This window comes from Telmatherina bonti, assembly GCF_933228915.1.
Source record: "Telmatherina bonti genome assembly, chromosome: 22".
Classification (NCBI taxonomy): Eukaryota; Metazoa; Chordata; class Actinopteri; order Atheriniformes; family Telmatherinidae; genus Telmatherina; species Telmatherina bonti.
In genome coordinates this window covers 19,176,183-19,202,370 of record NC_136631.1, presented here as the reverse complement: position 1 = coordinate 19,202,370, position 26,188 = coordinate 19,176,183, and the positions used below count along the sequence as shown (strand labels likewise).

The 26,188-nt window shown below is 39.5% G+C and overlaps 2 protein-coding genes across 2 annotated transcripts in view; both read left to right on the top strand.

Moving 5' to 3' along the window:
• Nucleotides 1–6,423: 6,423 nt before the first annotated feature.
• lbh (LBH regulator of WNT signaling pathway) lies at nt 6,424–14,772 on the top strand. The gene is made up of 3 exons (XM_079262701.1): nt 6,424–6,617; nt 10,538–10,640; nt 13,028–14,772. The coding sequence occupies exons 1-3, from the start codon at nt 6,589–6,591 to the stop codon at nt 13,250–13,252; spliced, it is 357 nt and encodes a 118-aa protein (XP_079118827.1). The 5' UTR covers nt 6,424–6,588; the 3' UTR covers nt 13,253–14,772.
• A 9,205-nt stretch (nt 14,773–23,977) lies between these two features.
• lclat1 (lysocardiolipin acyltransferase 1) overlaps nt 23,978–26,188 on the top strand; it is a 10,688-nt gene continuing 8,477 nt past the window's right edge. Inside the window, exon 1 of the mRNA XM_079261873.1 lies at nt 23,978–24,268. The gene's annotated coding sequence lies outside the window, so the exon portion shown is untranslated. The remainder of the gene's footprint in view (nt 24,269–26,188) is intronic.

Sequence of the window (26,188 nt, the reverse complement as noted above, 5' to 3'; positions counted from 1 at the left end):
AAGAAATATGCATTTTCAGAAAATCACCATATTTTCATTGGAATCCATTAAAGGGAGGGGGCAGCACTTCCGTTCAACACTCATCTTTCAGGCTCGATCACCTGACGGCGACCTGTGTGCACACACTCACTCACTTTCACACACGCTGAGCTCCCTGGACGACACAGTCACACACATCCCATCCAACACTATCATATTTCACCACCGGCGCTGATTTTTTTGCAATAGTATGCTGCCGAATGAGCTGCAGGTGCTGCCAATGGCGGTTACCTTGGCAACGCCACAACAAGAAACGTTAAATCGTCTGCTCCGCCGTTTCTTGTTAAAAACATTGTTTTAACAGTAAAAAACAACATTAGTAATTGATCTTATATTATTTACTCTGTGAGTGACCATGGTATAAGTGGGATAATGCCCTCCAAGGTGTCCATTATCAGAAATTAATGGACTTCGTAAAGGTAATCGTCGGACCGTTCGCACCCCTGCGTCGTCCATTAATTTCTGATAATGGAAACATGGGGCATTATTCCTTTATATATATATATATATATATATATATATATATATATATATATATATATATATATATATATATATATATATATATATATATATATATATATATATATATACACACACACCCACACACACACACACTGCTAAAAAAAAAAAAAAAGGGAACCCTCAAGTAACACATGGTAGATCTGAATGAATTATTTTTATTAAATACTTTGTTCTTCCATAGTTGAATGTGCTGACAACAAAAATCACAGAAAAATTATCAAAAAAAATCAAATGTATCAATTAATTTTGAGTTATACTCAAAATTAAAGTGGAAAAACCCACTACAAGCTGATCTAACTTTGATGCAATTTCCTTTAAACAAGTCAAAATGAAGCTCAGTAGTGTGTGGCCAACCCGTGCCTGTTTGACCTCCATACAACGCCTGGGCATGCTCCTGATGAGGCAACGGATGTTCTCCTGAGGGATCTCCTCCTAAACCTGGACTAAAATGTCCGCCAACTCCAGGAGTTGGCGGACATTTTAGTCTGACTGTTTGAGCAGACACATGCACATTTGTGGCCTGCTGGAGTTCATTTTGCAGAGCTCTGGCAGTGCCCCTCCTGTTCCTCCTTGCACAAAGAAGGAGGTGGCGGTCCTGCTGCTGGGTTGTTGACCTCCCATGGCCTTCTCCATGTCTCCTGATGTACTGGCCTGTCTCTTGTTAGCGCCTCCATGCTCTGGAACTATGCTGACAGACACAGCAAACCTTCTTCCCACAGCTTGCATTGATGTGCCATCCTGGATGACCTGCACAACCTGAGCCACCTGTGTGGGTTGTAGACTCGTCTCATGCTACCACTAGAGTGAAAGCACCGCCAGCATTCAAAAGTGACCAAAACATCAGCCAGAAAGCATCGAAACTGAGAAGTGTTCTGTCGTCACCACCTGCAGAACCACTCCTTTATTGGGTATGTCTTGCCAATTGGCTACAATTTCTACCTGTTGTCTATTCCATTTGCACAAGAGCATGTGAAATTGATTGTCAATCAGTGTTGCTTCCTAAGTGGACAGTTCCATTTCACAGAAGTTGTGTGTTAGTGTGTGTGTGTGTGTGTGCGCTTGTGTGTGTGTGTATGGATGTAGCTTAGTTTAAAGAATTAAACAAAATTTTAATAATCCCCGAAGGAAATTACAATGTTGTAGTAGGGAATTGTTTTGTTTGTTTATTTATTTTTTTAAAGAAGGAAACAATATGAATTAAAATTAATTAGCAGATAATAAATTAAGGTATTTATATTTTGGAACCAGTTTGAATTGCATCTTAGAATTAAGAGTCACTCGACAGATGAATAAATAAATAAATTGCAAACATCTTGATCAACATGACACTATCATTATAAAAAATAAGTAATAATAAGTCAATATGACTTAATGTACATTACAAAGTACAATACATTCTTGTACTGCAGTGTGTAATGTACCTTTCATTATTATTCTTTCGAGGAGCAGAAGTGTTTATTTATCTTACCTCACTGGGGGAAAAATTCATCAATAGTAAATTCGGAGACCAAATAAAACTTTTAAAAAAATCTTTTGATCAAAAATTTAAATAAGAAAAAGTTATTTCAGATTTTCAGATGTGATAAAAATCTATAAAGTTGTTTTTAAATGTAAAATGTGCTGTATACATTTTAATTTTGGTTGCAATTTCATCAAAAGCTTTTTATGGTTGTTTGTTTGTTTTCAATTCAACCTACTAGTCACTTGTTATACACTAGTGACATCCTGTGGCCATTTTGAGTTAATGAATCTTTAAACCCCATTTTGGTTATTTCTCCTCGTCCTGTTAGGGGGTGCCAAACCCCAGCGGCAGCTCAACCTTTCGTCGACAGGTTTTACCGGAGTAACAGCTGCTGTAACAGGATGCAATGATGTCAGCTTCCTGAATCACATTCTAGTTTCCTGTAAACAAACTGCAATGAAACCAAATATAAACAAATACTGTGACAACATTGAATGTAAATCTCCACAAAACAATGTACCAAAGTTATTGTCAAGAACTGTTTTCTGCATAACCTTCTGCTTCTGTTCATATACAAGTTAGACTTGAATATAGCGAAAAATTTAGAGGCCCTGCTATAACCTTTAAATGTTAAAGTTCTTATTTGAAGAACTTGCGTAAGATTTAAACATGCACTCCAAGCTAAAATCAATCATAACAACAGAAAAAAAAGTTTCATAATATTGTTGAACCTCCTTTGGCATTTATGACTTCTTGACTTCTTTGAGACATGGACTTCTTCATAAAATGAGTTGGATTCCAACTTTCTTTTACAACAGTTGAATGATCAGCTCTGCAGGATTGAGACATATGCACCGTTTTTTGTTGTTTTTTTTTTTATTCCCACCATAAATTTCTCAGTCTGATCAAACTTCTGACTTCTGGTCATGTTGATCAGTATGTCCTGAAAAAAGGTTTTAAAGCTCTTTGATTTCATAAAGGATGCAAGATCATCCCAAAAGATGACATCAATTAATCCCCTGGTTTTTTGATGGAGTGAAAAAAAAATCTAAAAATTTTTTAAAGTTTTTGTCTGTCATGTTCTGCGGTCCTTTATATGACATGGAGCCCAGTATTATCACTGACTGGTGGGATGTGTTTTCCCTTAGGGAGGCACGTTTATACACTGCTCAAACAAATAAAGGGAACACTCAAGTCAGTTCACTCAGTTTCCGTCAGTTACAAGTTATTTCTACAGCTCATGGTTAGAATATGTCAGCACTCGTACAGCAGAAGAACATGGAATGAAAATCACATCATTAATTTTCATCCACATTATATATATTATAAATATACATGTACTACCTGAAATTCACTTTTAATGTTTTGCTATAGAAAAAGGAGCACCCTTTAAAGCTGCTGTTTATAGAACAGGGGTCCTTACACCCACCACCCAAGTAACACGTTGTAGATCTGAATGAATGAAATATTTTTATTAAATATTTTGTTCTTTCCGTAGTTGAATGTGCTGACAACAAAATCACCCAAAAATTATCAATAAAAATGTAATGTCTTAACCCATGGAAGTCTGGATTGGAGTTTTACTCAAAATGAAAGTGGAAAAACACACTACAGGCTGATCCAACTTTGATGTAATGTCCTTTAAACAAGTCAAAATGAGGATCAGTAGTGTGTGTGGCTGTATGACCTCGATACAATGCCTGGGCATGCACCGAGTGAGGCAATGGATGTTCTCCTGAGGGATCTCCTCCCAGACCTGGACTAAAGCATCCACCAACTCCAGGACACTGTGGTGCAACTTAGTGTTGGTGGATGGAGCGAGACATGATGTCCCAGATGCGCTCAAATGGATTCATGTCTGGGGAACGGGCGGGCCAGTGCCTAACATCAATACCTTTGTGTTGCAGGAACTGCTGACACACTCCAGCCACATGAGGTCTAGCATTGTCTTGCATTAGGAGGAACCCAGGGCCAACCGCACCAGCATATGGTCCCACAAGGGGTCTGAGGATCAAATCTCGGTACCTAATGGCAGTCAGGCTACCTCTGGCGAGCACATGGAGGGCTGTGTGGCCCTCCAAAGAAATGCCAACGCACACCATTACTGACCCACTGCCAAACCGGTCATGCTGGAGGATGTTGCAGGCAGCAGAACGTTCTCCACGACGTCTCTAGACTTTCACGCCTGTCACATGTGCTCAGTGTGAACCTGCTTTCATCTGTAAAGAGCACAGGGTGCTAGTGGCGAATTTGCCAATCTTGGTGATTTCTGGCAAATGCCAAACGTCCTGCATGGTGTTGGGCTGTAAGCACAACCCCCACCTGTGGATGTCAGACCCTCATACCACCCTCATGGAGTCTGTTTCTGACTGTTTGAGCAGACACATGCACATTTGTGACCTGCTGGAGTTCATTTTGCAGGGCTCTGGCAGTGCTCCTCCTATTCCTCCTGATAAAAAGGATGTAGCGGTCCTGCTGCTGGGTTGTTGCCCTCCCACGGCCTCCTCCACGTCTTCTGATGTACTGGCCTGTCTCCTGGTAGCGCCTCCATGCTCTGGACACTACGCTCTGGTTGACTTGGAGTTACATTGTGTTGTTTAAGTGTTTCCTTTATTTTTTGAGCAGTGTACATTTCCTTTAACCTGCACCAAACAGCGATTCCGATGACGTGTCCTTGTCCTGATGCAGAATTGTGGATCAGCAATTAATATTACTTTTATTTAATATATTCAAGGAATATTTCATTTTTTGGCTTGATAATTTGTTAGCTGACTTGGTCAACCTATATGCGTTCCTTTTCATCCCATTTTGTTTCTACTTGCTACAAATTTTGGACTCGGTTGGCTGCTCAGTTAGTTTCATTAAGGTCTGCAAGCACCCTCTTAAATACAGATATGTGTATATTTTGACTTGAGTATTTGTCAGAAACACACACCACAAGCAGATCACACTTTTTCCCTCCTCTGTACTCTGAAATCAAAAACACATTTTTATCTGTAAAAATCAAATGATAACCAGATAACTGCTACTCATTGGGTATTTTTCTCTTTTATATCCCATTCTCTGTCAATCCTAGGAATGGTTGTGTGCGAAAATCCCAGCAGGTCAGCAGCTTCTGAAATACTTATATATGCCTCTATCATACCATCAACCCTGACCCATTTAAAATCATTTCAGTTTGATATCTTCCCAATTTTGATGCTCAGTTTTAGGTTCAGTGGGTCATTATGACCATGTCTGAATGCACTGAGTTGATGTCATGAAATTAACTAATTGACTCAGTGATGCGTAAATCCGGTCCTTGACAGTCACAGTCTTGCAAATGTTGGGAGTTTCCCAGCAGCAAATTAATTATTAACATTAATTAGCAGATTTGTGCAGAATTTGATGATAAGCTCTGCACAAGTCTGCTAATTAGGTCTGATGTTTTTCCGGTGTGTTGCAGCAGGGAAACACCAACACTTGCAGGACTCTGGCTGTCAAGCACCAGAATTACTCACCACTTGATGAGCTATTTGACTGAGCAAGCAATTGCACAGCTGGGCCTAATGAAGCGGATGGTGAGTTCATATCTATTCTGACAGAGAAAACTGAACACTGTGTCTATTTTTAGTCACAAGGTGGCAGTGGAGGCCTTCCTGCACCACACCATCTGCCGCTGCAACTACAGGCTGTCCTGTGCACCTGCTTTCCCGAATGTACAGCACACTGTGTGCAAGGGGAAAAGGCAACTAGGCATTTTCTATGTTGTGAAGGTCAACTATAAACAAAAGTTCACAGCCATGGCATGAACATGCGGGAGTCCTGGAAAGTTACTTCTAAAATATTACTATGGCATGCGTGAAACATTTTGGAAAGGCAGTGTGAAACGGAGTCCATAGCGATTTTATTTGCTTTTCAAGTAATACTTTTCAAGGCCAGACACGTTTCTACCATAATATAAATATATAAAATAAATTGAATGTAGGCCTCATTTGTGAATGAGTCCAGAGAAAGACATGCTGATACTCGTTCTCGTTTGGATCAATGTGATGGATTACCTAACGGGTGTATCAGTATGTTTTTTGTCATTCAAGAAGGAGACGTTGTCATTTTGTTGCCTTGGAGACTACAGATCAATTGCATCTTGCAGTATCTTTTCGTCCATTCCAATGAGCAGCTTCTGTCGCTGCTGTCGTCATCAGGGCTGGGGGGTGTCGGTCGGGGGGGGGGGGGGGGGGGGGGGGGGTTGGAGGTGGGCTGAGTCACCTGCGCTCTGATTGGTTCCTGATGTGAAGGCGCTGCCATTGAGGTTTTTTGGCTCGTGCGGAGAGGAGGTGTGTCTCAGGTTGCGCGAGTACACGCCTCTTGAATAAAAACTCAGCACAGCTGTGAGTGTGAGCAGAAGCGCTAATTTGGGGTGCTTATTGTTTGCCTCGTTTGCCTCTTATAAATACTTTCGGGTTGTCTGAGCGTCCTGTTCTGCGTTTTCAGGAAAAATAAAGACTAGAAAAGGCGAAAATTTTAGCGAGAAGTCAGTGGTAGTAGTCCGCTCTCCCAACAGAACTAACAGGCGTGAATTCATGTCTGTTTTTTCACCGCAGATATACTGGTGAGTATGTGTTCAACTTGTTCACGGTGGCTGTGACAACTTTTTCTTTATGATGTTTTTTTTGGGGGGGGTTATTTTCCTTTTTTCCACGCGCTCAGTGGTAACGGTTTGAGCAAGCCAGCTGTCAGGCATTTCACGCGTTAGCGGCGCACTTTACAGGAAAGAACAATGCAAGATACTGTTGTGGTTTAGTTTGCTTGGTGATTTCCCTCTGAATCAGCCTCCTTTGATGCTGCACCCACTCTTATTTCCTTTGAGATTTTCTGTGGGGTGTTGCCACTGAAATTGGAAAAAATTTGGGGCGCACCAGTTGGAAATAAGAGGTTTTGTTATTCCCCACACACACTCACACACACCTCACAGAGCTCATATTTGAGTCAACCTTGATACAGGCTGCTGCATGTGCCAATTAAGAAAAGGTCACATTGGTTCCATTATGTCATAATTTTTATATTTTGGGATAAGATTGTTTTGATCACCTGTCTTATTAGTTGGAAGTGCACTCCCGTTTTCTCTGGAAAATAATTCATGTTATCACATTTTACTCAATGGTGCTGAAATGGGGAGTAGATCTTTGAGCATGTCTGCTCTGTATGGTTTTGCTCTCTGTACAGAGGATATGCAAGTTGCTTTGAAACTGTTTTGCAAGCACTATTAAAACCTCAGTAGGCTCTGCTTCTTTACCAGGAAGCTCTGAGACAACCTATTTACTATAATCACAGGGGTTTTTGTTGCCAGTGCTTACTTACAGCTGGATATGATTGTTTTGTAACGTTAGTTCTGTGAGGAAATATTCCTTTCTTTACAAGGGCATCCTTTTGTCTCAGCTTTATTTCTGTCATGTCTGAGCATGATTCAGCTGAGAATAGCATGCTTGGTTTTAGCTGTAATGTTGCAATAGACTTGAATGACATTTTCTCATTCAAATGAAGGGGGGACATTAAACAACCCTCAGCAAGTGGATGATGATCTAAAGGATGTGATCTGCATTGTGCTTGCACAGACCAAATCTATTCACAATCTGGACATAACCCATTCATTCCTGTTCAACCCCGGAGGTCTTACCACCCCCCCCACCCCCCTGCTGCTGCCACTCTCATAACTAGAGAGCTCTGTGACTTGGCTGGTGGAAAGCAGTCTAGAATCTCAGCAGCTTTAACTTGCTGCTACACAGGCTGAGATTTGATGGTAGTGTGAACTGGGGTGGATGGGGGGGGGGGGGGGGGGGGGGGCAGCAATGTTGATAATGCAAGACGCAAATTCCCTTCTTGTACAAAGATTACGGCAGAGACCACTTGATCCGGCTGTTGGCAACACAACAGCACGGACCAGAGAGGGACAATCATACAACCAGGGCCTTAACCTAGTTCTAAGGTGAGAGGATAAAACCAGTGTGTTGCTATCAATATTTAGAGTTTAGCTCTATTTTAAAAGTCAGTGTGGGTGTTTTTTTTTTTGTTTGTTTTTGTTTTGTTTTTTTGTTTTTGTTTTTGTTTTTTTTGACTGTCAAAGCTGCCGTGTCAAGTGACTTTGGAGACCTTATATTGTTGAACAGTGGCACATCTTTGCAGCTGCACAACTTCAGTCACCAGTTAATTGAATGATTAGTTTATCTCTAAACTGTAGTAATCCTGGTTTTTGGACACTTTGCGCTGTACATAACTGTCTTATGGTGGCACCTATGTTCCATCTGTGTCCTGGCTGGTTGGGGCATTAGGAATTTGGCAGAACCAGGTATGCATTATGTTGTCAGGATCATGAGGTGAAGAGACTAGCTGCCATCTGCTTAATCAGCTTTACTCTATAAGAAGTGAGGTCATTTATCTTGCTGACAAATTTGTGCAGTTTATTAAATGTTTTGTGTTGCATTGACTCGTGCTGTAGGATGTAGGTATGTAGTTCAAGTAAATGTCAGGGATTTTTTCTTTTAAACTTACAAGTTGGTTACTTGGATGACTTTTGTGTCCCCTACGTATTGTAGTATCCCACGAGGGGACATGTTGTTAATCTGTGTTTAACACTTGAGGCAATAATGGCTGTGACTGAAGTTGGTGCATGTTTGTTTGTTTCCTCCCAGGTTGATTAGTCATTTGTGCACACCCACTTCCTCCTCATTGTGCCCCTTTATGTTTTATTAGCCGATGTTCTGTTATTCTTAGCCGAGCAGGATGTTTATACAATCCCCGAACAGAAATATGACTGGCAAGGCCTAAGTGTTTATCTTTCTCTTTGCTCCCTCCTTCTCTTCCCCTCCTCTGCTCAGGTCTTAGCTGTCACTGTTCATCCCTCTGTCCTCCCCCTGCTGCTGTCTTTTGCATGCCTGCCTCTAACTCCTCTGCTCCCCACTCAAGGATGAAATAAGTTCACATTTTTTCCATCTTAAGCCTTGTATATCCGTCAAGCCTCCCTTCTTTATTTTTGAATATCCGGCTATTGTTTCGGTCGAGTTTATAGTACAGAAAAAGGTTACACTCTGGAATTTTTTTTTTTCAAGTTTAAAAACTTTAAGTCACTCTACATCCTGCTGTTGTCAGTGTTTTCCTTAACACTGCATTAAAGGATGGAAAGTTTCATATAGTTCAAAGTTAAGTATAATCATGTGAAAATGCTGCTTTCATTCAGGGTTTTTAATGTTGCAGAACAAATTTGTCGACTTAACATATTTGATTATGAACATAGTAATGTGAAGCTCTAAGCTTTTTCTCAGGGATTTTCTGAGTCCGTATGACAGAACTGTGCATGGCATACAAAATTCTGTTAAATGTGTGGTATTAATGATGCAGGTTTCAACATGGTTTATTTCCAGAGGATTGTTGCCGTACTTTACAATGAGTCAGTGTTCTCAGTCAGTGTCATACTGTAAATATAACAGTAAGGGTGTCTGTTGTGCTGATTGTTTAAACTGGATTTTAGGTGGAGTTATGCTTTGCAATCTCTTTATTTTAAGGTTGTGCTTTAATCACTAAAGTTGAAGAAAAGAAAAAAAAAAAATCAACCAACCATTCTGCTTTGTCAAACTGATCCAAAATTTAAAGTAGGTCGAGTGAAGCCCAGACATCATGTCCTAGAAAAACAAACGAGTCCACTGAATCGGATAATGTGAGGATGCGAGTGAACATCTTGTCGACCTCTGTTTTCTTTGTTCCAAATAATCAGTGACCACACAAACCCACAGGCCTGTGGCCACTGACCACCAGGCATCAGACTTTAAATAGGGAGCGTGAGAATGCCACCATCATGTCTCAAAGTGGCATCATGTCAGAGCTGGGGTATGTTCAAATAAATAAAAAAAAGCTTCACTATGATTCTGAAGAGTGAATGTACTGAGCATGAATAAACAACCTTATTTAATATAATATATAAAAACTAAAATGGCAAGTTTGTCCAAGCTTTGGAACAAATATCACAACACGCCCCCAGCACACTTTCACAATGACTATTCCATGGTTTCAAAAGCACATCATTTGTGTGTTTAGAAATGGCCACCTTATGCAAGCCACATTATGAACTGTGCAGCTTTGCAGTGCTCAGCATGTTGTGGTCAACATATGCACGATGTATCTAAACGAAACTTGATGTGTGCAGGGAAATGCGTGATCAGTTTTTTTCTTGAACTGCATCTATGGCTTATAACAGTGTTCCTTTTTAAATCTATTATAGAAAGTCTTTAATAGTTTTGGTCTTAGTTACACCTATTTCATACAAAATGTCCATCTAGAATATTAGGTACTTAAAGTGGGGTCACATTTAAATTCTATTTCTTTATGCACCTTTGAGTCTATTCAAAATATGCATTTTGCTCTTGTGTGGCAGGCTGGCGAGTACAGATTTTGCTTATCAATGCATCTGTCATTATCAAAAATATGCTGTCATAATCGTTGTATCTAATCACAGCCTCTTCTTGTCTTTCAACTGTGCAGCCCAGTGTTCGTGCCCAGCCGAGATATGACTGAGGTGATGATCAACAGTACCCCCATGGAGGACATGAGGCTTAGTCCCAGCAAGGACAGACTCTCCTTCCAGGTAAGATACAGAGGGCATGCAAACCCTGATTATTTTCCAAATTACCTGTTTTTATATTTTTTTTGTATAGCATTGCCATTTTTTCCCTGAAAAGATAAACGACTTTCATTAATTTATTCTCATGAGTTGTAACAGATGTCAGACAGGAAGGAGAAGCCACCACATGCGGTTTAACTGTTTATTCAGTTGTTTGGTTTTGCACAAAAAGGCAAACTATGTAAGAAGTTACTGTGTTTTTAAAGATGGATTTTTCAGGCTTAAATTACATTAGTACATATAAAATTCAACAATCCCTGCTTTTCATCTTAATACAAGAAAGGGATCAAAGAAAATGGGGATTCTAGTTGTCAGAACTTTAAACATCCAGTTGAAGTGCATGTGAGCTGGAAACCCTGCAGATTTGCAGAAATGAGGCACCTATCAAGTGTCTCAGAAGTTTTTACTAGCAGATTTGTTTTGATGTCAGCTCACCTGAGCTGTTATGAACTAAGCTATTTAGACACACAGCTGCATGCCTCTGTTTCACATTTGAACTTGGGTGCAAAAGCAAATGAGTACTGATACTTCTTTCAGTAAATAAGGTTATAGGTTGGTTTTTTTTGTTTTTTGTTTTTTTTTGACTGGGAGATCAAATGGTTAATAGGATATGGCATAAAATTAGATATTATTGGCTATATTCACAATACTTTCATTTAAAAAAAAAAAAAAAAGAGGAAAAAAAAATCCTATGCAACATCTTGCCACTGCTGAATGCAGAAAATGAACTGAGGATGCAGTCTGACCCAGAGGAAAAGATTCGCTTCCTCTCCATCATTTCACACACCAGCTGTGAGTCTGTCTGAGAGAAACGGAAGGCGAGCAAAGCCAAGAGAAAAGAGTTCCAGTATGCCACTTCTCCACTTTTTCCATTTCCCACTCTGTATTTCCTGCCCTTTGCCCAAGGTTTCAGGCATTCCTAACAGAAGTATTATATGAAGTGCCGATGCTTCACCAGCCACTTCCTCCATCAGGGGCTTCAGTTAAATCGAATGACCATGAAATTCCAGATGGTCTTACAAAAGGTACTAAAGTAAATATGACCCACACTACTACAAGAGGAAAATGAGTAGATGGGATGTTGATTCACTGAGTTATTCTTTCAAAAGGCAATGTCATGATTCAGCTGCTCACCCCTCCTCCAGTGGAAGTGAAGCAGCCTATTTAAGCTTGTTTGTCTCAAGGCAAAGTCACTTGCTGCCCAACTCGCCATCTTGCTGACGCACAGTGAGAATTGGTGATACAAAGCAAAATGCCGATACAACCCGGCATTTCACATTGTCCCATGTTTTTTTGTTGTGTTTTTTTTTTTTTTTTGTTTAAAACAATGCGGTTACCATTGGTGTCTCTTGCGAAGCAGCAGTTTGAAGATGTTAAAACTACACATGCCTTAATCACCTGAGGAAAACACCCTTTCCAAAAAGTTCTCCCCCCCCCCCCCCCCCCCCCCCCTTTCTAATGGAATTCCTGGTGACTTTGATTGCATCTCCATGTCTCTCTCCTGCCTCAGTGAATGCTGTTTGCCCAGACATCAACCCTCCTCATAAGCACAAACATGCTACCCCCTCTTTCTTCCAGTGCCTTGAAGTGAAATATGCAGGTCTAAAAATATTCATCCACTTTATCCAAACAGTAGAAAATGCTGTTCTTGGAGCAGGAGTGCAGACTTGAGCCCCCCCACTTCCCCCACTAATCCCACTCCAGGGATATTTCAGTCTTTCCTGAGAAAATGGGACTGATTCTGGTCAAAAAAGGGAATGCATGTAATCTCAGATCTTTAAGTTTTGGACCACTGATGTGTCACTCTGCTAATTCTTTTACTTAATTTTTGAAAAAACATGTTGCGTATTTGAGGAAAGAATATTGCATTTATTCACTTTTCTTCCATACAAATTGTTTATGCTTTTTATACAATGCTCTGAGTAATGACTACTTGCTGCAATGCAAAGAATCTTTTTTTTTTTTTTTTTTTTTTTTTTTTTTTTTTTTTTTTTTTTTTTTTAAAAAAAAAAAAAAGCAGCTTTTACCATTAGGGTTGCTAGGAATGTTTCACCCACTCATCATATAGCCAATGATGCAACATGAATTAATGCAAGCACTAGTGTGTGAGAAGCCATGATGGCAACCAAAACAAAAAGGGATTGGCAAGAACAGGTTTGCCACTTGTTTCTACTTGTAAGCAGCCACTTCACATCAAAGTTCTTTGCATGCAACACTTGTACATGTTAAGAGATCCACAGCAATATGCACTGATCAGAAATGTGCTCATAATTTTTTAGACCTAAGGTGAGACAGCTGACCCTCATCTTCCTGTGAACAGATTAACAGTGTTTTTAACCATGTCTTTTCAGATATTCCCAGACCCCTCAGACTTTGACCGTTGCTGTAAGCTTAAAGATAGACTGCCATCAATTGTTGTGGAACCGACGGAAGGAGAAGTTGAGAGCGGGGAGCTTCGCTGGCCTCCAGAGGAATTTCTGGTCAGTGAGGAGGAGGAGGAGGAGGAAGAAGAGGAACAGGAACAGAATGACGGCAGCATCCAAAATGGACAGCCAGCACAGAATGCTCAGCACTAGAGGCTGTTTCAGCACCTGCGCTCGCTTTCTGATGGACTCTACCTTTCACACACTGGTCACACTTCACCAGAGCACTCCAAACTTGACTGACGCATCCAGTGTCCCTTGACGCCAGCTCTTTGTCCATGTCACGAAAAAAAAAAAAAATGCTCTTGCAAGTGAAGAAAAACACATGAACATAATTTATGTTAAGTTATTATTCCATGCTGAAATCCCATCAAACCAGATCTGAAAATACCAGACTACACATGCCTCTGGCCCACACAATTATTACTATATGTTTCAATTCCAAGCAGGTGCCCTATTGGAAAGCAGTGACTTGGTGCTCCTATGGACAGCTCTTTCTCTGCAGGGGACCACTGCTACTCTCTGCTTATCTCCAAAATGGCTGGCATCATGACTCCGGAGCCTTCATACGTTTGTGCAGATCTCTTGTAGTACCTGTGGGACTTATTGTACAGTTCACCTTCCATGTCTGTTTTCCTGATTGCTATAATTATTGCCACTGCTGTCAATAGATTTGTCTAATAACAATGTTGTACATGTCTTGTTTTGTAGAAGTGGGTGTACTTTCTTTTTTTTTTTTTTTTTTTTTTCCAAAAAATGTTACTGGGATGTTTTCTCAACACGTGATTTGTCTAAATTTATACTTTCTTGAACTTATTTGTTTATAGTTTAAAAAGCAACCTGTAGCAGCAAATGAGGTGATGGAATGGCTTATTCTGTCATGCTGTTGAACCGTGGTAATTTACTTTAAAGGCTGATGCACTGAAACCAGAGTTATGCTATAATTCTCATTCATCTGGCCTCTATGAAATAGTCCCTGGAAGAAGAAACAAACTTGAGGATCAGATGTTAAGTGAAGATTGATATTTGATAAAAGTATTGTACAGACTCAATGAAAGATGGATACGTATGCATTCCCAGTTAGTCGATCCCTGAGGCCTGGCAGTGTGCAGAACTGAAAGTTGAAAGCTTTTTCTAGTCTTCCTGTTTTGTGTGTGTGTTTTTTTGTTTTGTTTTTTTTAAAAAAAAAAAAACAGCCATACCCTTTGTCGCCATAGAGCTCTGGTTGAGAAAGTTAAGCCTGTTGGATGGAGCTTACATGAGAGCATAGGCAATACCTGAAGCAGTACTCCTTCACATATTTTCCAAAGCTATTAATGGGAAATGCTTTTATGCAGTTTGTAATGTCATCTTCCTTGTCTGTATGTAATTTTTTTTTTTTTTTTTTCCCCCCCTCACGTAAGAATTTCTCTTTTAGGAGTTTCTCTTTATTGTGGACAATGTGATGTTACTGTTGTAGAAGCATGAATGAGATGTAGCTTTTTTTCCCCAAATTTTCTCATTTGAGTGGCATTAGGGCTGTGTACAGAACATCTTTCTCCTGTCACCTGCAGGTCCACGTTGTAAAGCTCAGGGAGATTAGCCGCCATCTTTTTTTGGGGGGGGGGTTTAAAAAAGATAAAAGACCACTTTTTCTCACTGATGCAGAAGCTGTAAATAAACATTTGACTTTGCTATAAACCTGTGTGACTCTTCAGTGACAATAACTGAACTTAAAAGGTAGCCTCAATTTTCTATTTTTAAAGTGCCTTTTTTTTTTTTTTTTTTTTTTTTTTTTAAATTCTTCACAAGGGTAATCCTCCTGCACACTTAGTTGTTTCCAAGAGACCTTACCTCGGTTGAATTTTTCCTTTTATACGCCCCCCCCCTCCCAAAACACAAACACGCACTCTCACTTTACCAGCAGTGGTTAGAGAAAAGCAATGTTGCTTCCTGCTCGGCATCTTTCACATTCAGAACATCTCTACTCGACGAAAACCATGCCTCAAATACGTGTATATATAGAAGCGCGAGCAGGCCACATGCTGCTTCCTGTCTGTGTGCAAGCTACAATCTCTAGTTAAAGCAAAATCTCATTCTTGAATACTGCAACTTTTTTGCAAAAGTAACAAATCTCATTAAAACTGAAGGCATGTCGCTGCAAAGAGAGCCACGGTTCTCATCTGGCTCCCCTAAAAGCTGTCGCAATTACTAAGGATGAAATAGAGTATAAACATGCAGAGCCCCCAATTTGAGCTTGACCTGTAAACACACAGCAACAAAACAAGTTGAATAAAATTGCTGAGTAGAAAGCTCTAACAGGGAATTGCATTTAAAGAAATGATCAATGTTACAGCAGACACTTATCTGATGATTTGCAACTCTAGGAATCAAGTTGCAAAGGTAGAACATTTAAGATCGAGTGCATTACATGTAGGCCAATGTGTAGACCCTCATGATCACTTCCTGGAAGAGAAACAATGAACTGCAAATGTATCATACTTCCTTCTTCCTGGAAAAAGTGGAGAATAAAAGTTATTAATATCTCAGGGCTAATAATGGTGGTCAGGAGCAGAGCGTCTGGACCAAGGAGCCACTGTCTGGTTCTGAATAAAGTAATGAATGTCTTTAGAATCATTCCTAACGATTGCTCCTTGATCTCAGGGGAAAAAGTATGAGATCATGGAAAACAGAAATCACAAGAACTTAGAGCCATAGTCCTTGGAGACACAGATTGAACTTGCACCCAGCTACGCAATCATGTGACGTCAGCCAGAGACCTCTGAACTTCACTACGTCTTTCAAATATTGCAGTGGAAAGCAATATACTTTAGCTTTAATAAAGAAGGGTTCTCTGCTGCAGAGGTCAGCTGATATGAAGAGCAGCCCTGAAGCATCTTTCTGTTGCATTTTCAGGAGCTTACATTCAACTCTACTTTGCTTGTTTTTTTTTTCATTTGTTTGTTGTGGTTTGGTTTTTGTTTTTCTTTTTTCAGCCTCTACTCAGAAATCAAAGCATTTTTTTTTTGCATAACCTAGAAACAGTGTTTACTTTGCTTTGAAATGTGTAAGTAAACCTTAGGTCCATGAAGTGACTAAAATGTTAAATCAACATATTTTCTTAGATTTGTGGCGAGATTTCTTTTCCCTTTGACAGCATTTCCTGTTTGGATAGTTCAAAGTTTACCTACATGGATTTTGAACTGTAACACTTCATGTCATTTTAAGGGCTCTGAAAGCACATAGTCTCAGTCCTCTTTTATGATGTGAATCGCAGGGTTCCATTTGCAGTGGTGTCAAAAGTATTCACATTCATTACTCAGGTCGAAGTATAGATACTCAGGTTCAAAGAGACTTCTGTAGAAGTAAAAGTACCACCTCTTTTTTTTTTTTTTTTTTTTTTTTGCTTAAGTAAAATTGTAAAAGTACTGATTAAAAAAAAAAAAAACTTAAAGTATTCAAGTAAAAGTAATGCAAGTGTGAAAAATACCATTAAAAAGGAATGCTTAAACTGTGGCACCAGAGCCTACAGTGCCCTCCCCAAAATAAAATTTTTCTAAAAGTTATAATGATTATAATGTTATATCAGAATGTTAATACTGAAAAAGCTGGGAAGCACAACACTTTTTCAGCCACATAGATTCTGATGAAAAATTTACACATTTAAATGCAATGCAAATATTTTAAAGAACCATATATAAGTATTTCATGTCTTTCATGGCCTGGGTGATGTGACTGTAAGCATTGTAATATTGCAAAGAGTCCACTAATAAATTCTAATAAAGGCATGTTATCAACAACCTTTATTAGAATGTAAGTTAATATAAGCTGAACTGCAGGAATCAGTGAGGGCAAACAAAAAAAATGAATTGATAATTGATTAGAAAAAAAACCAAAATATTTATATATATATATATATGTGTATACTGTAAAGATGTAGGAGCAAACTACTTTTATTTGTATTTTTAAATTGTAAGGAGTAGTAAGTACAGACAATTGCGCAAAAATGTAAGGAGTAGAAGTTGAAAGTCGTCTGAAAAATAATTACTCCAATAAGGTATAGATACCCCAAATTTCTACTTAAGTAGGATAACAAAGTATTTGTACTTTTTACTTGACACCTCTATCCATTAGTAACAACAACAACAAAAAAGGTTAGAATAAGATTAACAGCTGAATGAAACCTAGCTGGTTTGCTTGCAATCCAGCAGCACTGCCAATCACACCCGCTTGATCTGGAACAACTTTGTTCGAACAGAAGAAAACTCCTCTAAAGCCCGCATACACATCTCATCTTGTTTGTTTGTTTAATCTCTCTGAAAACACTGAGCAAAACCAGCCATATCATATACACACATGAGGAAATCGTCCGTAACTCCTTGATAATTGAACAAATAAACACATTTTGGAATAATGTTTTGTTAAACTCGAAAGACTCACTTTTAATCATCTTGACTGTGATTTAAAATGGAATGTTTTTTGTTTTTTGTTTTTTTTTTAATAATACTATTAAAAAAATGCACTTTTAAAGCCCCTTCAATCTTTGGAGTTGCAGGAATTTCCAATCATACTGTAAATCTTTTTGTTAACTACTCGGCTGGTGGTTAGAGGTGTCAGCAGTCATTTTGCAAATGGTAAGATGAGGCCTTAGTGAGAGTGGCAGAGAACGTAATGACACAGGGGAACGGAGAGTGTCCCACACACCATCGTTGGCATAGGACACGGTATCTATAAAAGTGTGAGAGTGTGTGTGGCTGGCTATGTATTACAACTGTTGTCCTCTGAGTGAAGTCACTGATAGCTCTTCTAGCTCATTCTTGGAATTCTTTCCAATGGAAACAATCCCATTGCTGATCCCAGTGTGTCAGCAGAGTCTGACCTGCCAACCCCTGAATTCTCCCGGACTCCCAACTGTAGTCCACTTTAACACTGTTTCACTGTGGCTCCTTTACACTTAAACTCACACCAACCCTTTCATTTCATCCAACACTACCCCTTCTTTGTGTGTCATTGGGAGAAACTAATGTTTATCTTTTTCCTTTTGCAGTTCCTCTTCGGGACTAACTTTTTTTCTCCACTGCGGTTGTTTTCTTGCTCTTTCTATTTTTTGCTGTACCAGACTTCTATCCCATTGTGTTGTTTCAGCAAGATTCCCATACTTATGCAGCAGTAGAAATGGACTTTGCATTCCCACAGTACAGGTTAAGTTTCACTGTAAACACTGCGTCTGTTCATATAATTCATCTATTTCAGCGCTGCAACCCTACAGCAGGGCCCACAAGTTTTATTTTGCGTGTTCATGCATGATTGCATCTGTGTATTTGCGCTAAGCGTGCACACAGACTCGTGTGCTTGGAGGTTTCATGTATAACTGTGTCTGTTATTATGAGTGCTATGTGCGTAAGGGAAAGATTCTTTTCCCATGGTTCCTCAAGTGTGAGAAGAAAGTAGAGCTCTCAGGACATGAAGCAAAAACTCTGATAGCTATTTTTAACCTGTATAAAGCCAGCCCTCTGAGTATGGACACATATTTGGCACTGTCAACAAGAGAAGAGCTACAAAATGCTGAGCAGTATACAAGAAGGGTTGATTAAAAGATGAAAAAGTCAGAGGAGTAAAAAGGAACCATGTTTAATAGGCAGAGTATTGGAAACACCTACACTATATTATATCAAATCATAGGTAAAAGACAGATTAACTCTCTAAGTGGCTACTTTAAAGAAGGCTAATGTGCTGGGGGAAATGCAACCACAGTGAGAAGGAAACTTGTGAACTTTCTCAGTGATGCTCTCATAAAATTTAACCAGCGGACTTTTCAAATGACACAGCAAACCACAAGTTAAAATTAAAACTGCAAGCGGTGATATAGGCCCTCGCACCATGGCGCCGCTCGGCATAATGCCACCGCCTCCCCGGCAACATCCTTCCCATGCCTCTCTCAACCTAAAGTGCAGCCAGACTGCACTTCAGGCCATTTAGACCTTATGAACGGTCACTTCCTGTCACCAAGGGGCGGGGCTAATTTATAATCTAATTATTGATATACAGAAATGTGAAGGATATGACTGGCATCATCTGTAGCAAATTTGGTGCAGGTTGGTTGTTTTTTGTGGGAGTTATGTCAGTTTTCCTTTTCATTGCATCACATCTGCTTTGCTGCCCCGCCTCTCCTAAACGATATCCCCTATTAAAAGAAATAGCACAACTTTTAATCACACATGCCTCTTGAGCATCCTGACTCATTTGGGTTAAAGTTGGACAAAATTCTTAGGACAAGTTCCTCCAAATGCATAGCAAAGAAAATGACAGAAATGACCCCAAAAATGGCACCCTTTTCAAAATGGCCGACTTCCTGTTGGATTTAGCCCATATGTCCAAGAGACTTTTTTGAAGGTACTGGGAGGGTCTACAAGTTTCCCGAATCATATCCATGTCAGTCAATGTAGTGGGCGGGGCTGATTAATTAAAATATTGTAGGGGGCGCTATGGAGCCATTTACTATCTTCTCCACTATATTTTAATTTTACTCTATTAAGGGCATAACTTTCATGACTCATGGCAAGTATGGTGAAGATCAAAGGTTTCATGGCTTTGTTACAGGTACTTCCTGGTTCATGATATCAGACACTTCTTGTTGCCAAGGGGTGGGGCTAATTCATAGTCCCATTATTGCATTGCAGATTTTGTTCATCATGGGACTGGCATCAAATGTGTCGATTCCTGTGCTGATATGTTGTTTTATGTGGGAGTTTTAGCAATAAGTCATTGTTAATGAGACATAAAACTTTGAGGGCCCGCCCCTCCTAAACTAAATCTTCTATTAGAAGAAATAACACAACTTTACATCACACATGCCTCCTGAGCATCCTGTGCAAGTTGGGTGTCAGTTGGACAATATCCCTAGGAGGAGTTGTTTAAAATGCATGGCAAAGAAATGACCCCAAAAATGGCACCTTTTTCAAAATGCCCGACTTCCTGTTGAATTTAGCCCATATGTCCAAGAGACTTTTTTGAAGGTACTGGCAGGTTCTCCAACTGTGCTGAATTTTATCCATGTCGATCAATGTAGTGGGCGGGGCTGATTGATTGAAATATTGTAGGGGGCGCTATGGAGACATGCTCCATTTATTCCATAATGTTTCAATGGGGCTTAGTTCAGGGCCTTACTGTCATCAGTCATGGCAAGTTTGATGGCGGTCCAAGGTTCCATGGCTTGGTCACAGGTACTTCCTGTTTCATGGCGTTGGACCGCCATTCGCCATGTCCCGTTTAGCGTAGCGACTTGAGGTTTTTATTGTGGCATCATGAATGGGTTTGACATGTTTTGGAGGAGGCTCAAGTGTTTTGGACCATTTGCTTAGAAGCATGACCCTCAAACGTGGAAAAAAACCACTTCCTGTTGTAAGTGGGCGGGGCTTAGGTCTACACCAGCAATGGTCACATTAATCTGTTCAGGACTGATCCCTTATTAATCCCTATAAGTTTTAGGGTGATCAGATCAAAATTGAGAATTTTATAGGGATTTATGATGTCACGCCGCCGCATGGAACTTCGCCATGGCGTCATGGGCACGCCGTGCAGCGTAGAGCAACGTCCTTTATCAGATCTCTTCACCAACATGTTTTGTGATGCCTGAGTGAATTTGGGCCATGTGGTGTCCACCAAGCCAGAGTTATGGGTGTGTGAGCAAAAAACAACACTTTTGACCTCCAGGGGGCGTGGCTATTTCATAATCAAAATATTGACATATAGAACTCTGTAGGAGAGGACTGCCACCATATCTAGCAAATTTGGTGCAGAAATGTTGCTTTATGTGGGAGTTATATCCGTTTAATTTTTCATGGCGAGACATCAAACTTTGAGGCCCCGCCCCTCGTAAACTAAGTCTCCTATTAGAAGAAATAACACAACATTGAATCACACATGCCTCCTGAACATCCTGAGCAATTTGTGGCTCAGTGGGATAAAAGCCCTAGGACGAGTTCGTTAAAATGCGAGGTGCTAAAACGCCAAAATATTGACTTTGACCTAAAATGGCCGCCTTCCTGTCGACATTTCACCATGACATTAAGAGGATTTTTTGTTTGTCCTGTCATGTAGATCATGTGTATGAATTTTCATAAAGATTAACGACATGCAGTGGCGGGGCACCTAAAATAGGTGGCGCTCTCGTTCAGTTTCGCCCAAACATTCTGGAGCACCTCAAAATATCAAATTTTTCGTATTCCCTTGAGGGGGTACGCAAAATTTGGTGAGTTTTCGAGCACGTTCAGGCCTCCAAAAAAGCACGCGAAGTGTCCGAATAAAAATAATAAACACTGCAAATACAATAGGCCTTCGCACCGCCAAGGTGCTCGGGCCTAATAATGGAAAAGTAGAAATAGCACATGACTGCTGCAAAGTGACAGAGAAAATAATTTCGTCATCGGTTCATTCCCTGAACTTCAGAGTAAATTTGACATTTTAAAAACCCTTTAGCGACACAAGACACTCACACTGAACTTAAACAGCAACATAGCAGTGATCAAATGAAGATATTGAACAAAAATCCTTCACAGCTTCAAGCAAAATAAAAATTCAAAACTGCTGTGTCGACCTGTACATCAAACAAGTCACAACACAACTCCCGGATTGCTACATCAACATAAATTAACCAACAAGTCTGAGCACCTTGGGGCTCATTCTCTGTCCACTAGGGTGATGTAAGGTGCCTCACTGACTCTTTGTCAAGCTGTTAAAGTTTGATTCCGAGGAAAATCAATTATTTTTAATCTTTTTAAAGCCTAAATCTGCTTTGATATGCATTTTTTAGTATTTACATGCTAAGCCACAGGCTGCTGTTCTTACGTTGCTGTTCTGTTGTTGATATAAATAGACAGCTTGTGACCCCGCCACTTTAATCCATATTGCCCCAAGGCCAGGGTGGAAAAACTGAAGAAAGAGGAAGGAGATGAAACTTAGAGCGCAGACTGACATTAACACACATGTTCACATTTAAAACTGAAGTCCCATTAACTTGTGTTGTTACAGGTGCAAAGCTGAGACATGAAGTGAAATGGAGAGGACTCAGGTTTAAACATCCATAACCCTTCTCTGAACTACCAAAAAAGCACATTATGTTGTTAGAAAGAAGAATCTTAAGTACAAAATAAACTAAATTCTTTTTTTTTCCAGCAAATCCTCATTAAATTCCTATGAATAGACTCCATTTAAAATAAACCAAAACGCTGTGTACAATAGATGAGAGACATCCCTCTTTCCCCCTCACTTGGACTTATGTAAGTGGAATGGTATGTTGAACATAAATTAATGTTATTGCTGGTGGTGACTTTTATCAGTCAACTTGATCTCAACATTTGCTTTAAAATAGTTGCTCTCAGCTTGGCATGTCTCCCAAGTCGCCTTTTATCTGTATCGTATTTTCCTGAGATTTACAGCTGATCCCAGCTGACTTTAACTCATGTAGATCTGTGAAGGTAATATGTTTAAGTGTACCTGATCACCTTGCTCTTTTTGAATAATCTTGGACAATTCTCAATAAATTTGTGGATGTGTTGCTCTTGTAAGGATAAGTTGTCAGCAAACTTAAACAAAATGTACAAAGCAAGGTTTGACCCTTGTAAAGTTGAAGCTGATAAAGCCTAAAAGTTCGCTTAGTCTCTCAGATAGCGCCCATGCCATGGGGGGCTGGTCATGGAAAAGTCTAGAGTTTAACTAAGTGCACTCTCTCTTATGCCCTGTCTGTCAGTCTGTCTCAGTTTACCATGTGCGCACACAAACACACAAGTCCATGTTCACGCTCAGATACACTCAGACACATTGACCAGTCTACGCACACACACACACACACATCACTGAATGCTGAGGTAATATGTAACAGTAGAGCAGCTCATAACTGTGGGTAAAAGAAACAAATGACACATGCTAGGATTTACACTGCTTTAAAAGGCTATGCTGGAGCAGTCAAATCAAGGATGTCATCAATACCATTCTGAATAGGTCTATCTATACAGTATCTATAACCAACACAGGGATCTTTTCTCATTTTAAGCTCTCTCTGTTAAGAGGATTATTGAGCAAAAAATTAGGTAAACATGTCTTTTTAGATGTTTACATCAGGGATTTTAGCATGAATTATTGACTTTTGGGTTGTTTCAAAGCTTGAACAATCTAAAATAAACAAAATAGGTAGTCTGTTGAAACAATATGTGACCTACAACTTATTTACTCTTGAAACACTTGAAATAAGGGGTAGGGATGACAAATGTCTTGACAGACATTTCAATGTTTTGTTGAAGATTTGCCCTGCACCTTGCTAACTTGTATTAATAATTAAAAGGCTTTTTTTTCCCTGTTTAGCTAACTTTATTAAATGAGTGTTAGAAGATTTTTCCATTCTAGCCTAGTTACAAGTGTCAGCTTAATGATGCTGTGGAAAAGTAAGTGTCCTCATAACAATGTTTGAAAATATAGTGCATTGTATTAAATAATACTATATAAGGAATATAAAACCATTCAACCTCCCCCATTATCAATAACAAACTTTTTACAAACATAATACTAACAAAATAATATGAATAACTGTCATACATGGGGCCTATTTTGCAGATCCTTTCTCATTTTTATATGCTGGCACATTGATACTGTTAATTTATTGTGGAATGGAATTATTTCCTCCATCACTTGTTCCTGTACATTCATGTTTTCTATAACAAAACTTAGTTTGAGCAGCTAATTGGACTAATGTTTATAGCACAACACTCCCAGTAGTTGAGATGTACAATGTTTTAGTGTGGGGTTACAACATCTGCTCCAGTGCTGTTTTACTAAGAGTCAAGTAACCTGTCTAAACAGCACCCCCTGTTGACGTGTGAGTGAAAGAACAGGTGAGAGGTAACAAGTTGAGAGGTCGCACGTCGTCATAGTACTGCTGTGTTTTTGCTGCATTTTGCTGCATTGAAAGACCACAATTTTGACCGGTAACTTAAGAAAAAAAATCAGATGCAAAGCGGTCTCCACTCACGGAATTCCTGATGCTGTTTATGCTTCGGCCCATAAGCTTAGCCTGTTAGCCCATGTTAGCACACCGTGAGGCAGCTTGCTAATATGTGCAGCCAAGGATTTACTGGAGCTAACCTCGCTAGCATACCCGAATAAAACTGACTCCAAAGGGGGGAAATTCACTGAAAGGTGCGTATTTGAATTTAACATTGTTTTATAATTTGACAACAATGACTGTTGTGTTCAGGCCATTTAACTTGAGTGAGTTTGTTATGTTGCATTTGGATCACTAAGTTGGCAGCTGGCTTTCACATTACTGTTAATGTTAGCTTAGCCTTGCAACCTCTTGCTCTGCAAATAAAGATTTATGAACAGTTATATGAGTGGTATTTCCACACTGTTTCTTGATATTTTCCACGGTATAGTCTTTTCTTAGTTGTCATAATGTAGCTTTCCAACGAGCCATTAATTGACTCGGGAGTATCCCATCCTTGAATTTCAGTTAAATATTAATCAGAATTTCCTTGAAGCGGAATTTTGTGAATCCGATGTTACTGTGGTTACTTATCTTAAATTAATTAACTCAAGGTAATTGATCCTAAATTGTGAAATCGTCATGGTTAGTGATGTTTCATTTACTGCTCCCACCCATGAATTGTTGAAAATGGCATGATAAATATTAAGCCTGTTATTGGTTATTATTCTACAGCATTGAGGGTTTAACCAGTGTCATCTCAAAGGCTTATTTATCGACTTGTTGTTAAACGCCAAATTGTGTGTATCAATATGGTGATCAATAGGAACTTTCTTTAAGCATTACCTGATATGCACCTGCTTTTGGTAATTTCTTTTCAAGACCTTTTTCACTTTCAACCTTTTGACTTCTGAAAGAAAGAAAAGCACCTGGTGCAGTCTCATTCAGTGTAAACCAAGCTGCACCACAGCTGTACTGCCCCAAATGTGACACCATTTTTTATATTTGGTCCTGATGCCAGACTGTTTGCAATTTTTAAAAAATAAGTGACACAATAAATAAACCTGATGCCATTTTTCTTTTTGGACAGTTGTTATAGTGAGAACATTCTTTTCTGATATAATGTGTTGTTTTTACTGGGATGATTTTAATATTACCTTATAATAGTTGAATTGGTGAAGACTGTCACTTTTGTATGGCTTTGAAGAGTATTAGCACGGTCAACCTGTTGAAAAATCTATCATTGAACGTTATACAGCTAATTACTTGACTTCATGACTAAATTGATGTCACTTTGCTAAATTTTTGTCATTTAATTTGGTTTGGCAGCAAAAATTGTTGTCATCCCGCACAAATTTACCAGCAAGACAAATGTGGATTTACAGGTGTCTCGCTTGTAAATCCTCAGTAGTGGCTCTTTCTCTTACTGTGCAGTGTAAAAGTCAGGTTGCTCTGAGCATCATTGAGTGTAGTGCAACAGTTGAATACCTGACTGCATGGTGATGTGGTAGTCACTGTTGCCTCACAGCAAGAAGTAAACCTTTGCATGATGTTTCGTAAATCAGGGTCCGCTTCAGAGATTAAATCTCTTGGGACATTTTTGCTTATCAAATTAAGTCTGACTTGTTCACTTCTAAAAACAGTTTGTATCTAACGTAACTCCAGTGCTGTTCTCTGCTTTCCCAATGTTTTCTCTTTTCTCACTCACACACACACGCACACACCACTTAAGCTCATTGTTTAGCCTAGACATGCTTGACCTCTTCAGTCTGCTTTGCTCTGTTGGGATGTCTGGTCTTAGTTTAAAGTTAGGAATGTGAGATGACTGCCAGAGAATTCAGACTTGGACTGTGAGGAGTATGCTGTGAATTGTGTGGTGCTATGTTCAGGGGAGCGCTTTCAAGATTATTTCTATGGTGAATAAATACATTTTAGACCTACACCAACATGAGAACTAAATAAAAGCTCACAAATGGTTGTAGCCCTGGAGTTTGAAAACACACCTTTTTTCCTTTTGGATGCCTTATTTAAATGAATAAATAGTGCTGAGTGCTTAGTGTTCATGCCAAGCAGAAGAGAAACATCATTACATTTAATTCTGTCCATGGCTTGGCATTCTTCTGGCTCCAGGTGTG